Consider the following 15108-nt stretch of genomic DNA (forward strand, 5'->3'; position numbering starts at 1 on the left):
TGCTCATTTACATACCTGTTTATTCACCTGGTGAGTCACAGCATCAGTACCTTCATTAGCCACATGAATTTTAACAATTAAAAAGAAGATTCAAATGATAGTTTAACAACAAAGAATGAGCCTAAGCTTCCATTTGAAACCCTGTCTCTGCACATTTTGGTTTGGCTCAGCTGACACATCTCTACGCTGGTGTATGAGAGTGAGGATAGGGAAAGACTATTCGCACTTCTTTCAATGAAGGATTAAGCAGTGTGTATAATCATGTTATTTTTTACTGGCTTTATTCCATCCCCCTTTTCCTAGGCTAAAGGAGTTTTGGTTTGTGTCTTCCTGGCAGCAGTAAATTCGCAAAGCTCCTGCTGACAGGAGGAACAATGGCATTTTACATGTTACTTCCCACATGAGGCATTCCCAGGAAATAATTATATGGGAACAGATACCTTTGTGGACCTGAGCCATAAAGGGTAGCGAGAAATTGGGCTAGCCAGTACCTGTCATGCTGACTCGCTCTTCTCATTGTTTCCTTGGCCTTTCTCATCCGCTTGTATTTTTTTTCACTCTTACAAGTACATTATTGGGAGAGGAACTGGCATTCTGTTCTGCACATGCTGAGCTTTAACTTATTTTTCAGGTAGACAATATTTCTTTATCAATGTCTAGTAGTGCTTAAAGAGTTTAGGATGAGTTGGACAGCTCAGAAAATGAGATTTCATTGGTTTTGCCCACTTTAATAGGAAATAATATACACTGCATTTTTCAAATTTGCTTTTTTGCCACCAGTAAGTTGGTAGTTGGAGTAGGTTGCTGCTTACGCCTTCTGTCCTTGAAGCAGCTGTGGGCTGTGCTTATGTAGTCTCCCAGTACTGCGTGGCTCTTGTCCACAGCTCGGTCTCACTGGCACTTCCAGGACAGAAGGCTCCGCTGACTTTCCTGAAGAGAACTGGTGAGCAGCCAGGTAACACAGCGCACTCCGAAGGAGCCAAAACCATTGGGGGGGGGGGGGGCAGTGAGGGGGAAATTAATTTAATTTCACTTCCATTTGTGAGGCACCTGTGAAACAGAAATAACCCCTCCAACTTAAGAGACTGAAAAGATAGTTGTAGACACTGTCTTTTACTAAAGTTGGGGTTCTGCCCATAATGTAAGAGTTAAAATCTACAGTAAACCAATTGTTGGGAAAGCCAAGTGCTGATGGCATGGTTGAAAAGCTAACCATGTAAAAATGCACAGGGAAGACACCCAAAGCATCTTAAGCTTCAGTGATACCCTGAAGGGAGAGTTTTCAGTCAGTCCATACATGGGAACCTGAGGAACCCAGCACTGGAATGCTTTACACCAAGTTGTGCAATTGCATTCCAAACTTCGCATTTTACATCCACACCCTCTCCAAAGGAAGGGGAAAAAGCTGACAGAGAGGCTCTAGGCCACTCTCTGCAGTTTGCAAAAAAGGAAAGAGGAGGAGCAGTGGCATTTCTGCTGTGTCTTTGCTACTGTCCGTTTAGAAACGGTACTTCACCGTAAAGATACTATGAAACTGGAACGTTTCAAGGACAACAGGCAGAGCAGCAACTGGAGGGGAAGGAGCGCAGCTGCACGATGCAGTCACTGTGCTCCCACTTGCATTTGGAAGCTCTGGAGGCACTGGGTCTGCTTGATTTCCCTGGACTTCCTTCATTTTCACTGAGCCTTGAATCACAATTGAGCATATATAATCCTCGAACCGCCAGAGAACCCTGCTATAGATTAACAGAGTTTAAAAACCTGCTGTAATTTGTCCTGATGGCAAAGTAATCTTCGTATTGCACCTCACTCCTTGAAAAGTGTTATTTTTATTGTGGAGTCAGTGGTTGAAATGTAATAAATACCAGAGCAACCTTATCCATCATATGCAATGGATCAATTAGCTTTTTGGCCTCAGGAAATGTGCGAGCAAGCGACCAAAACAGCTTCATTCACAGTTGTGCACACAAATCACCTGGATTACAGTCCACAGCTTAAGTGATGTGATTACACATCGCAGCTTAAATGATGGGTTATGAAACTTCATCATGGGATTTCAGGTATATGGGCTTAGAAATCTTCCTTAACTTTTCCTGGTGTCGCAACATACGGCCTTGTTTATGGGCAAGGCCCATAGGAGGCAGATGGATCTGGAAAAGAAAAGCCCACCAGTTAGGTGCACATTGAGAAGCCACAAGAAAAAGAAGGCATGTAGACAGACTAGGTTTCACTGAGTTTTAAATATTTTTTTCACACTTTGGAGAGGACAACTGTACTGTCTCAAACCAGGTTATTAGATTTGTAGGAGGAGCGCGCTCTGAGGAATGATTAGTGGTGTAACTTTCAGGCCCTAAATGTTGTGTTTATTAAAATGCTATATATTTTAGGCTTTTATAACCTTGCTTTGTAGCTTGATATCAGACTGTAATGAAAAAATACTTGTTGAAATAGGACTGCTGACAATGTTCCAGAACAGTAAGACCTAGAAAACCCTAAAATTTCCTGAGTAGATGCCTTGAAGCACTGTGTGCTTTATTCCTACCTACCTTCCAAGTCACAAAATAACCCCAAACTGTATGTATTGAAAGACTGCCACCTTATTTTCATGATTATATATACCATATTAAAATGCACAATCAATGTCATTGACTCCGCAAGCAGAAGGAGCAATAGGTGACAGGCTCTTCCTTTGATTGACAAAGTCTTTATATTTCCTAAACACTGTTAGTGGGAGTCATGCAGCTATATCCCCCCTAAGTGATTGAAAAATGTAGGTGTTAGCACTCAGATATTATTGTTGCTGAGGCTGTCATCCTCCAAGATAGCTGTTTAGGTGCGACTAGTAGTAAAAGCACCTACTAAAGCAGCAATAGAGATTTCTAGAATCTGAAAAACAATGATTATTGAGTTTGAGAGATCTGATCCAGGACTGACCCTTTGGGATTTCTGAAGCCACTGCAGAGCATTCACTTTAAGCCCAATTCTAGGAGGATTGTTTGCCAGATATGCATTGTTATTCTGTAGACTGGAGAAGAAGAAAAAGCTGTATGTGAAACAGATGCTAACAGTGACCATATTCTAGGCAAGCATCTGATGAAGATGATACAACTTAGTTTTGACCGTGACCGCCTCAGTAAGGAAACTATAGATGTGAAAATGTAAACTAATCAACAGGAGTGGAGAGCATTAAGTACTACAGCATTAAGTACTACAGACAGAAGTGACTGAGCAATGAGGGAACTACATCAAATGGTGCCACAGAAGCCATTGCTGCAACTTCCAGCATTTCGGTAATCTTGGACATGTTTTTCTCTAGGAACAGGGGAAAAGAAGCAGCAACATAGGCAGGTGCTATATAAGACCTGATTTATGTCTGGGAGACCAGTTACCAGTAACATAGGCTATGAAAATTATTGTACCTATGGCAGATGTAATTAAGTATTTTTATTCTCTCCTTATTATGTGGAAAGATTAACAGATTTGATTCCATTATCGTCTTTTTGTACATAATATGATTTATTGGTCAGTCAAGACTGCCTAAATATTCACAGGCCTAGGGAGCCCGAACTCCATTTAGGCTCTGACTCCTTATTTTGAGAAGAAATTAGTCAACTTACAGTGAAATAAGGTAGATGGAGAACACTTCGATATACGTTTGGCTCAGATTTAGCATAAAATTTAAATACCAGCTTATCTAAAAATGCAGTGTGGTGACAGTGATGTGAATTTATGGTTTTATCATCCAGTGAGGGCTAAGTGGGTATAGCTGAAGAGTTTGTGACTAGATTTGTACTCACAGGTCTTGGGTAGGGGATGTTATAGTGAAGTCCAATTTCTATTCTTGCCTCACACTCTTCTATGCACTGCTTAATGAACTTTGGATCCGTTACCTAAGATCGTACAAACAAATGTTTTGTACAAGTAGAGCAATTAGCGACTGGAAGCTCAAGCATAAATGACACACAGCCACATGACTTTCTTTCGCTTTTTTGGCAATCCCAAGGATATGATGATTGTATTTTTCATATCCATAAAAGGTAGCATTAGTATTTGCCTTGACTCAGCAGTTCTGGGCTCGATGGCGCTGGATATTAAGGCCCAGAGGCTGCCTCAACTGAGGCTATAGAAGGAGGTTTTTACCCAAACATGGCATTTTCTCTGTAAAAAGACAATACTACTAATACATCCATGAAAAACCCACACTCGCCCATTCATAGCTAGAGGAGAAAGGGAAGAGGCTCCTTGGTCTACATTTTGTTATCATCCTATCCAGAAACTCCCTTTGAAGTCAGAAATGTGGTGTACATTGTGACTTAAATTCATTTTTTGATTTTGCATTACCTCAATTTAGTACAAGACCAAAATGGGATATAAGTAAGTACTGTGATCTTGAATTACAAGAAGGACCTTTGATTACCATTGGCATCTGTATTGCCCCTTTCAAAAGGGGTTTGAAATTTCTTCCTTAAGAAAAAAATGAAAGTGCTTCTTCTAAAAGAAGTGCCAATAATTGTTGCATTGAAAAGAGAAAAAGAAGTATACGAAGCTACTGAGCCCTGTTTGCCAGTGCATGGGTAATGATACACTTAGCTAGCTTTCTAAAAGATCAAAAGCTCCTTCAATTACATAAGCAGTATCTTTGGAGTTTAATGTTTTTCTTGGTTTTTTTTTTTTAGTGAAAGCTCTAGACCTTTTAGACTTCTACAGTAGTTAATGAAGAGCTGAAATGGTTTGAGTTCTCTTATTACTATTTTAGGTGTGAAATTAAAACTATAACCTGAATATACCAGCATTTAAGGTGAATGAAATTTTGGGAAATCAACTCTTATATTCATATCTTAGCATCCTATCACTGGCTGCAAAGAGCAAGAGGAGAGTAATTCAGAAATTCAAAACTGTAAGGACACTCACGTTTTTGTTTTTTCGGAATAATGTTTTGGCTTCATTTTTAATGTACTCTTTCTCTTTAATAGTTTCTTCTATCTGTCCTGATGCCGATTGCCATTTTTTGGCTATTCGGAATATCTTGCGGTAAAGGCCAAGAACTTCTTGTCGAGTAACTGCTGTCATCTAAGAAAACAACACAACCCCCCAAACATATGCATGAACATTCAAGATGCTGAAAGGCAAGTACACTTGCAGGCAGTACACTTTTTCACACAGTTGAGTTAGTTAGTTTAAGAGTATTTCCACAATCTAAAAATATGCTGAGCTCTATGAAAAAGCCCTGAAATAGCTGTAAACAATAATTAGCTGTTGAAAGCTGAAGACCCAGTCCAGCAAAGTATTGAAACCAATACTTAGATCTGTCTCCATTCAAACAGCTTGAGCTCTTGCTCAAAGTTAAGCACTTGCTTTAGTGCTTTGCTGGATCACAAGCCTGGTACAAGAACAGCCGGGTTGTGTTTCACTGCTGTTTTGCCGCAGACATGGGGCAAGCTACCGAAACTGAGCATCCCCCTTCCTGAGCAATTGTTGTACCAGGGTTGACCCTATCTCTGCAAAGCATCTGGAAATCTGTGAATAAAATCCATGATACACCCACCACAATATTACTGAAGACCAGAATAGGTTTCAGTGGCTGAGCAGCTTATTTCTGAGACCGTGACAGTGCGTAGTAATGATTCAGCTGGAGTTTGATGTGATGAAAAGGTGGTGAAAGCTGTTTTATCTAAGCACTGCAGGAGAGGCAGACTAACTGTGGATTTACGAAAGTCCTGAATGTCTTGATTTTCAGAGAGCTGCGTACCTGCTGAGCCCACTGAATCAGCCTCCAGGTGCGATAAGAGTCTGTCAGAAATCAAGAATGAAATCCTATTCTTATTCTATGTAAATGAGTATTTTATCACATAAGTGGTGCCACTGTTTCATGCCAGAGCACAAATATCCCTGAGACAAATCCACTGCTGGAATAACACCACTTCTGGCATGGATTAGATTCGCAGAAACAATGACTTCTGCTTTAGGGACGCCACAACTGTCGAAGGTACCTTACTGTGAGGAACAGGTGTTGTGGCCAGGACATCACCTGGCTCTCAGGATCCATTTGCCACCCTGGAGCTCTAGATACTGTGGCTGAATCTACCCTGACGTCAGACCTGTGTGCTGGGAACAGCTCCTCCGGAGAACAACGGGGAGCAGGGGACTGCAGACAGCCTGAATGGAGGGAGCACCGTCCCTCGTGATAGAGGCAGAGCTGCTTCCTACAGCACCCCAACTGCTGCGGGGGGCCGGCAGCGCAGCTGCCGCTCGCCTCACAGCAGAATGCGGCAATCCCTGTTACCCTGGAGAGCAGATGAGGGTTTGACCCAAAGCCCCCCAGGCCATACGGTTCTCCAGTGGCTGCTGCCACCGCTGCAGCTGACCTCCGCTAATATTGCAGTACTGTCCTCCTGTGGCTATGATCTGAAGACTTTTTGTTGTTTCATGAACTGTGTTAGGGATCTCAAGAAGTACAGACATAAAACTGTTTTTTCTGATTCCTAAAAGACAACATTTTTATTTTGCTATTTGTATTTTAAAATGTTTAACCAATCATACATTCTCCCCTCCCCCCAGATATAAAAATGATTCTTCCTACCCAGCAGAAAGTATTTCTAGTAAATGTTTATGGTATTTCTAGGAAACAAATATCCACAATAAAATAGCTAGGTAGCCCCAGCTCATCAAACACTTTGGAATAAACGCTTCCCTTTATCCACTCTACAGCTCCATTTCAGGCAATAAAATTAGTCATACACGAAGCTACGCATGTACGTGTATCTGAAAAATCATTGCTTCCCTCTGTGGAGTATGTATTTTGTACAAAAAGTAAACAGTTCAATTACAAGGGCTGACCCAGCACAAGCTGAGTCCCAAATCATGTTCTCACCTGGAGCCTTCCTGGCCTCACCCTCTGCTTTTGTTTGAAGGTGTCACCTCTGGTAGAGCCCGTAAAACTCTTTGTTCCCTGCTGACAGCTAATAAAAGGTAGTACTGCACTAGGAACTTTCAGCTTAGGTTTTCATGTAGTCTGTAAAATAAATAAGAGGAATAATGTTAGGGGAAAACAAAATATGTTTAAAATACAGGTTTAAGTCGTGATCTATGCATGGGACAACTTCCAAGGCCACAACCTGGGACAGTGCATGCCCTTTGCTCAGAGCTGTAATCATACCTGTTGCTTTTGGATTTTAAACATACCAAGAATCTGTTTGTAAAGATTTTGTTTAAAAGTTTAGAACCAACATATTTCTTTTCCCCACTGGCTGCTTCCGCTCCCCCACCTAGAACTTATTTTTTCTTTCTTTAATTTCTTGGTGTTGGAGTTGATACAGAAGCACGCAGCCCCTCATCTAGGGCATGGGCTGCACTTTGGCATTATTGCTGTCCTTCCCACATACGCTAGATGATGTAAAAGACATTAAGCAGCTTTTCATATATATACTGAGCAACCAGCTGCTCCCATGGCTCATTTAGCCAACAATTTCTAACATTACAGACCTGTTCATAAACAATTTCTGCAAAGACAGATAAATGAAGGTATGAGGAACCCTTCACAGACAGAGGACCTGCCCCATCTATTACAGAAAGGATGAGAGCAAATAGGACAAAATTCAAAGCCTGCGTCAGACACTGATCTGAGTGGGAGCGTAAACAGGGAGTAATTCCACCGAGAGCAAAATTACTTCCAACTTAAAATGTTGTAAATGAGATCTGAATTTTTTTTCTTTGGTATAAACAGAGCCCCCACACCAACAGCAATGTAAGTGATGGTATAAGTCATGTATCAGGTGTAATTTCGTCAAGTGACACTACTTGTATTAGTTTTGTGGGTGTGCAAAATGATTCTGAGTGGGACAGAAAGGAAGATAAGGGAGGCTTTCACGTCCTTGTAGTTACTCATCTTGCAACTTACATCTTTGGCATTTAAATCATAATTATATTTCACATCTCTGGAATGCTAAGTAGATGTTACACCACTTTCCCACTAACACTCATCTTGTGGTAGTCACACCCATTGTTTAACTTCTACCACCCTTCATTTCATTGCAGAACACAGCCCACAGAGGTTAACCACAGGCATTTTTGTCCAAAAGTACAGGGCTATTGTATTAGCTGGGCAAATTTCAGGTGTTTGCTGCAACAAACAAACCAGGAGAGGTCAAAGGTAGGTCTGTACGCACACAGGTATCAATGGGACAGGCGGAAGGTTGCAGGCTGGTTTTGAGCCGATTGTTAGCGTTAAGCCTTTGGAGGTAAGCCAGGCGTTGGCTTCCAAATAAGCATTTGCTGGATGCTGTGGCAGAGTTCTGACAGCGCGGGGTTGTATCGTTCTTTTGATCTACACGCAAACCCCTGTAATCAACGTGCAGATTGAGCGCATGAAATATCCCATTGTATCCAAACCTGCAAAGGAGGCTTGAGCGGTTAATGAGTTACTGCGTGATGAAGACGCGAACTTTTTTCATTGTTAATTAAAACAAATAATTCTTTAGACTATAAAAGGTAAGAACAAGTTTTTCTTTCAGGAAACAAATAACACATTTTTAGATGGTTGACCCAAAAGTTCAATAATCTGAACAATCAGTGAAACACCAGTTTATTTACTATTTGCAGGTTTGTTTAGAATTTAATTTAAAAGTTTATAGTAAAATAAGGAATCTGTCAACTGCACTGTAAAGCAACCCCAGTAGCGCACTGTCAAAGCAAGTTTAGGAGAGAGTGCAAGCTGCACGGAGACTGACGACTTAGATACAAGCAGCTAAATTACAGCTGCTTCCCAGTGAGGGATGCCTGGCTCAGAACGCGTGTCCAGCGCTCTCCTCCCAGCTGCACAGCTCCTTCGCTGAAGTCAGAAGTCTATTTTATTTCATCCTTTCTTTTCAAGTCAAATATAAGCTACTCACTTTAAACATAAAATCTGTCAGTAGCGAGTACGTAGAGGATTTTAGGAAACAAAGGGTGAAAGTAATAGCCCACGGGGAAAAAAAAGGATGTTTTAAAACAATAGATCTCTTCTTTTACATCCCAGCTAACTAGGGCACGCATTAGTAACACACGCTTAACTCTGCATGAAATAATTTGAAAAAGCAGCTTTGAACTTCTCAGATGTAAAATGTTTTATTTAGGAGCAACACAACTTCTGTTTGACAGCTGGTTTGCTACTGGCAAAGAGTCATAAAGACACGATGACAAACTGCTGGGCTGATTGCCTTCTGAACCGAGCTACGATCACATTTCTGTTACAGAAATAAATGACAGAGTTCAATAGCATAGTGTATCAACATTATAGTATGGAACATTGTCAGATTCAGCTGGTATGACAATCTGTATCTTATATTTTCAAATGCACTCTTTGGCTAACGCTTTTTTAAAGAGATGCAAAAAACTGCGCATATCTGGCTTTTTTTTTTTTTTTTTTTAAGAGCTAAATTATAACACTTGGCTAAAGAGTGACCTGCAGTCTCTCTTCTGCTGCTAATGCAACAGATAATCAATCATTCCTTTCACAGCTATCCATGGCAACTAGAGGTCAGTAATCCATATTAATCTTTCATGCAAGGCTGCCAGAATGAGTCTGCGGTTCTTAAGGCAGCAATGAATTTGGCTGATCATTTCCTTGAGGGACAACAACTGAAACAATGAGTTCCTGTGACACAGCGAGAAGAGAAGGGGTCACAGATTCCTGTGGTGGCTGAGCAGGTCACACGCCTTCCAGTGATACTAAATTTCAAAATCCAGTTTCTACAAAAGTCATTTTATCTTTTTTTACTCAAATCAGTGACTTAGTGGCCTATGACAGCTAGTACACTGCAAACATTGACCACACGTGGCTGCAGTTTGTACCTAGCAAAGCGAAGTCATTCAGTTTTCACTCTGGATTGAACACTCATACCTTTTAAGATTCAGCCAAAACCAAATCACAGCAAAACTTCAATCACAGCTAAAATATTCCATTTCCTCATGGTGAAAAACAAACTAAAATGAAAGATCATATTCTTCCATGATAGTGTTACATCCTCATTTCTACCAATGACGCAAGCCTGTACGTTTCAAGACATTTCCATCAAGGATTAATTTGACTCCAAGTATTTCTCACTGTTTCCATCTACAAGCTGCGATCATAAATCTATGCAGATTAGGTGAAAAAGAACCAAGTTACCAAACTGAGTTATTCAGTAACAGTATCTGAAAGCGAGATGACTTTCACATGGTTTTAGATTTTGTCATACAGTATCTTTCTGCTGGCAAACCGAAGCGATCCGAAACCCTGATCTGAAACCCTGATCAGCACCTCTGAACCTGCCTCTCCACATCTTTGTACTTAACACTGTTGATCAGCGGGGGTGAGAACTCTGCCATTCTATTCGTGCCTCAGATTTCTGACTGAACTTGGATATCTTTTAAGCTTTCTCTTACATATGGAGGGGTCTTTTGGTCAAAAAAAGGAAACTGCGTGCAAAGAGAATATAATTAAATTGTAAAAGCTTGGATTTTATCACTGGTTTTCCTATGTAATTTCAAATAAGTGAAATTGCAGAAAATTAGGATTCTACAACATTCCATTCATTTGAATAAATGAAAGTGGAAACGCTTGACTAGTCCCTTTTGATCACAGAGTTTTCATTTTCCTTTTTCCAAGGTGGTCAAGGCATTATCTGGCCTTAGTAGGACATACAGACTCTTGCTCCAGGAGTGCCTCCTGTGCTGTAGCAGCCTCGGGAAGAACAGAAATGCTGACTTAGACTGTGGAGAGGGGGAGGAGAAACAAATAAATGGCTTTACATATTTCTTAGCTTTCTCCTGAAAAGCACACAGTGTCCAGGTAAACTCTAAAGCAATATGAACTTGTCTCTAGTCTTGTGCAACCCTGCCGCTCACGCTTCCATACACCTACAACCATTTCCTCCTCCTGTGTGTTTAGTTCTCTATTAGTTACAAGCAGAGAAAGAGGTTTTAATGCGGTGCAACAAATTCAGCAGAGAAAATGAAGTCTCGGGTATCCTTGGATGGCCTTACTTATGTAATATAGAGGCATAGAGCAATACAACAGGTATAAATATTAATGCCAGCAGAGAAACAATCCTCCCTACTCCCTTTCTTACTTCGTTCGGTGGGTCATTTAATAAAACTCATTTCGTGAACCCTCCGTTTCAGTTTCCAAACACTTCGGTCCCAGGACACCGATAGATGTGATTTTCACTGACCATCTGAGAACTATAGCAGGACGTACTCTGAAAAAAAGATTCTTTTTTTGGCAATCAAGTGTAGGAATCCCAAATTCAGGAGTTTTGCCTGGCACAGTACCTGCACTAGCCTCCCCTGAACGGCAGGCATACGGATGGGTTTTTGGGGCCTCCTGCCTCACCTACAGCACAGGGCAAGGGACGCAGGGCGGGGAAGCGCCGCTCTCTGCCCCGCAGCCTTCCGCCGGTTCCTGAGGGGACAGGGCCCCCGGGCCCGGCGGTGAGGGGACGATGGACACCCCCTGACAGGAGATCCAGCAGCTGCCGGGCCCGGCGAGAGGCTCAGGGCGGACAGATCACGCACCCGGCCTTCCCCACACCGCCTGGGAGCCGGGCCACCCCGCAGCCGACCTGCAGCGGCCGTATTCGCTCTGGGGGTCCGGCGTACCCCGGCAAAGGCCCCGGGCAGCGGGGGAGAGCGGGGGGGGCCGCGGGCCCGGCGCTCCTCCTGCAGAGAACGTGGCCCGGAGCCGCCCGGCCGCCGGGGGGCGCTAGAGGCGCGGGCGCCCTTCTGCCCCCTGGCGGCCGGGACGGCACTGCCCCCGCAGTCGGGCGGAACCACGGCGTGAAGCGGAGGGGGTTGGCCAACCCGCCCCCCGGACCGCCCGCCGCTCCGCTCCCCTCCCCTCCGGCTTCCCCCCCGTGCCGGCTTCTCCGCCCTCTGCTCCCTCGCCTTACCTTCGGGAAGAAGCGCGCCGAGGCTCCTCTCCGCGCCTTCGTGCGGCGGTTCCGCCCCGCCAAGCCCCGTCCCCCCGCTTCGGCGGGCGAGGGAGGCGGCGGCCCGTTGCCCTCCCCTGCCCTCACCGCGCTTGCGGCGTCGGGCACGCCGCCTTACGTTTTGTCACGTCACGTCGCGCGGCGCCGCCAGCTGACTGCTCACCCCCGGAAGTGATGCGGGGCGGCGGAGGCAGTCTCGCAGGGAGCCGCGGAGGTGAGTGAATTGGACCATGTCTCTTCCCGTCCGCGCCGGGCTGCGGGCGGGGGGGGGGGGGGAACGGCGGCGGCGGCGGGAGCGGCGCGGGGCTCGGTGCGACTCGGCTCGGCTCGGCTCGGCTCGGCTCGGCCGGCGGCGCGGGTCGCGGGGCTCGGCCGGCAGTCCTCGGCGGTGGCGGGGGCCGCCGCTCTGCCCCTCAGCCCCGCCAGGGCCGGTTGGGCGCCCCGCGCCGCCGCCGTCGCTGCCCCCTCACGGCGGGGGTCCCCGGAGCCGTACCCCGCCCGGCCCCCCGGCGCTGGCAGCCGCCGGTACCGGCGTGCCCGGTCGGGAGCCGGAGCCTCCCCCGGTGCCTCCCCCGGTGAGGGGCCGTCCCGTCCCGTCCCATCCCGTCCCGTCGCGGCGCTTCTCCGGTTGGTGTTTGCGGGTCTCGCCCGGTGCAGGCCGGTGCTGCGCACACAGCGCTGGGTGCGCCGGGCCGAGCCTGCCCGTCACCGGCTCGTCTGCCCCAAGTGCTGGTGGCGGCTCACGGCGGGGGGGGGGGTGGGTGTTTTTCTTTTATTTATTTTTTTTATTTTTTCCCCGGTGTGTGCCATCTGCAGGATCCTAACGCGTTTCTTGAGAAACCGCCTCCCTGCGTGCCGCACCGCATCCCCCGGCCGAGGAGATCAGCCGCTTTGTTCCAGCGCTGCCCCTTCACGCGTGTCAGGTGAAGGGGGGTGTGCACGGTGCTGCCGGGGGCACAGGCCCGAGAGGAGCCGCACGGCGAGCTCTTCCCAGGATAGCTCTTGTAGCCTCAGCGTGCCGCCTTTGCACGTCCGCTTGTCTTCGTGCTTGGGCTTTCGCTCCTTCTGCGGAGCGTGTTTGTACCCTCCCCGTGACACCCGCGATCTGCGTTACCCGCTCTTCGGGGCTGCGGTGGTACTAATGAGCCCCTCGTGCCAACTTAAATCGTAACGTGCATAACCAGTGTCTCGAGCAGAGATCGGTTGAAAGGATGTGCCTTTCCTATTAGTGCTGTGGCTGCTGGAAAGAATCATTGATTATCTTTTAAATAGTTAACGCTGCTTATGTGCTGTCCTTCAACGTGCTACGTTGATAACTGAACAGTCCGATGCCAAGTATCGGAATACAGCATTGATCTGCAGCTGGTAACTTTTTTTTTTAAATGATAATGTCTGCTGCATAATTTAAAGGGGTAATAGGTTAAGTGCCCTGAAAAAAAGGGGGTGTATCTGTACAACCAAAAAGGACAGAACTGCCACACTGTTCTGAAAACTACAGATGGGCCTCCCTGGCCGTTGCAGTTTTGCTGCATGGTCTGTTGTTTTTGGGAAGACAGTCCATGAAAAGACATCTCTTCTAAATACATTCTTATTATCTGTTTAAAAGCCTCTTTGTTAAGCAGTTAATGTATAACTACAGTGCTAGTGTTTTATTTGGGCTGGCAATGGGAAGAGAGAATGTCTGAGTACGGGTGTTTCTGGAGCTCATCTGAAGGCTGATGCATATTTCCCTGGATAATCCTCGGAAAAGGAAACGTAGTCCCTTGGTTAAAGCTGCAGGTGGAAGTAAAGAAATTTGACTTCATGTGCCTGTCAGTTCTGTAGTTTGTCTTTAAAATCTTACACCATCCCCGCACAGGTGTGTGTTCGTGGTCTGTGGGAAAACCTTCGTAGCCCTTTACGTGAAAGGCAGCACGCAGTCTAAAGCAAAGATTTTCCGCACATCAGCAGAAAAAGGGGAGCTTGTGATCTCTGTTGAATTGGTTCAGATTCACAACGTACAACTGGCTCTACAAAGTTATTGCAAATATCAGCTCTTGTAATGAGTTCTAAAATTCTGATTGTTTCCTAATAGCAAGTTATATGCAGGCGTGAATGGTTATAATCCTTGAACAATTTCACAAAACTCTTAATGGGGGAACTTACAGCTTTGATACTACTCGGCTGCTCAATGTGATGCTTTTGAAATTGCTTTTGTCTTGAGACTGCTAGCCTGCTCTATGATCTGTCATCTGCTCCTGGATCTTTAAGGCTGGGTTAGGTGCCTTCTCTGCACAGTTTCTTGCTTTATTTTGGGGTTGAACATTGTGGTGTTCATAGCAAATTCTAACTGATTTGCATCAGTAGTTCTTATAACTCGTTGATCTTGGAAATTAATTCATAATTACATCTCTCTTCCAATTAGTGTGGACTGTATTTAAAAAAGGTGATCAGATGAACTGAAGGGGGGTGGCTTTGAGAGAAAACAAAGAACAGCTCTTTTGGAAGACTGACACTGAAATTAAGTAAAGAAATATACATTGAGCGAGAGGGGCTGCCAGACCTTTTGGCAGGCTCCTAAGAGGAAGGGACTTGTTCTGACAAATTGGTGTGGGGATGAGGAGGAGGCTTGGTTCTGCTGCTTGCTCTGGTTCAGCTTAAGGATCAGGAAACAATCTGGTACGTTGTGTGTCTGTGTATTGGGGCAGGGCAATATAGAGGAGATGGAAAGGGGGTGGGAGAATGGGGGATAGACATGACTCTTCTAAGCTTGCGTTTCGTCATGGCAGAGAACGACGTAAAGGTGGTTTGGATGTAGAGAGATGCACAGCTGCAAGTCGGCAGGAGTGCGAGTACCCCAGTCCTGCTCAGAACTCCCACGCTCTAGCACTCGGGTTTCTTTACTGGTGCTGGGGAAGTGCTGATAAATGTAATTTAGAGCCTTGGAGCACTATAAAATCCAATGTGGTGGGGTTTTGGCAGGTTGTAAGAACTTGCAAAGTGCAGAAAGAACGCTACTGTTCCATCAGGCGCGTGGGTCTGCAGTAGTGACTGTAACAGGAAAGCTCTGCTCTGGGTAAGAAGAAACTGTAAAAATAAAGGCATGGGATGTTAGGAAAGCAGTCCTTTCTTCCATCTTCATTCTTAACAATAAAGAAGGAGCTGAAAATTGGTAGCCAGAATT

General features: G+C 45.1%; 2 protein-coding genes across 11 annotated transcripts in view; one reads left to right on the forward strand and one right to left on the reverse strand.

Annotated features, from left to right (window-relative positions):
- On the reverse strand, positions 1-12046 carry LYRM1 (LYR motif containing 1). Of its 3 annotated transcripts, none has more exons than XR_012837845.1 (6): positions 11907-12046; positions 6872-7012; positions 4912-5070; positions 3798-3890; positions 1976-2150; positions 1-1050 (listed from the first exon to the last, which is right to left on the reverse strand). XR_012837845.1 is itself a non-coding variant. In XM_075767320.1 (6 exons), the coding sequence occupies exons 4-6, from the start codon at positions 5068-5070 to the stop codon at positions 2034-2036; spliced, it is 369 nt and encodes a 122-aa protein (XP_075623435.1). In that variant the 5' UTR covers positions 6872-7012; positions 11088-11216; positions 11907-12033; the 3' UTR covers positions 1-2033. The 3 variants fall into 3 exon arrangements, 2 of the variants coding, with proteins under 2 accessions (XP_075623435.1, XP_075623434.1); XM_075767320.1 differs by adding an exon at positions 11088-11216 and having other exon boundaries at positions 1-2150; positions 11907-12033; XM_075767319.1 differs by having other exon boundaries at positions 1-2150.
- DCUN1D3 (defective in cullin neddylation 1 domain containing 3) overlaps positions 12017-15108 on the forward strand; it is a 20249-nt gene continuing 17157 nt past the window's right edge. For 2 of the 8 annotated variants that reach the window (XM_075767309.1, XM_075767314.1), the window contains exons 1-2: positions 12033-12159; positions 12762-12868. The gene's annotated coding sequence lies outside the window, so the exon portion shown is untranslated. Of the gene's footprint in view, positions 12160-12548; positions 12573-12761; positions 12869-12899; positions 13311-15108 lie in introns of those variants that run through there. The other 6 variants (XM_075767310.1, XM_075767315.1, XM_075767312.1 and 3 more) reach the window with 6 other exon arrangements.

Source organism: Balearica regulorum, chromosome 15 (assembly GCF_011004875.1).
Source record: "Balearica regulorum gibbericeps isolate bBalReg1 chromosome 15, bBalReg1.pri, whole genome shotgun sequence".
Taxonomy (NCBI): domain Eukaryota; kingdom Metazoa; phylum Chordata; class Aves; order Gruiformes; family Gruidae; genus Balearica; species Balearica regulorum.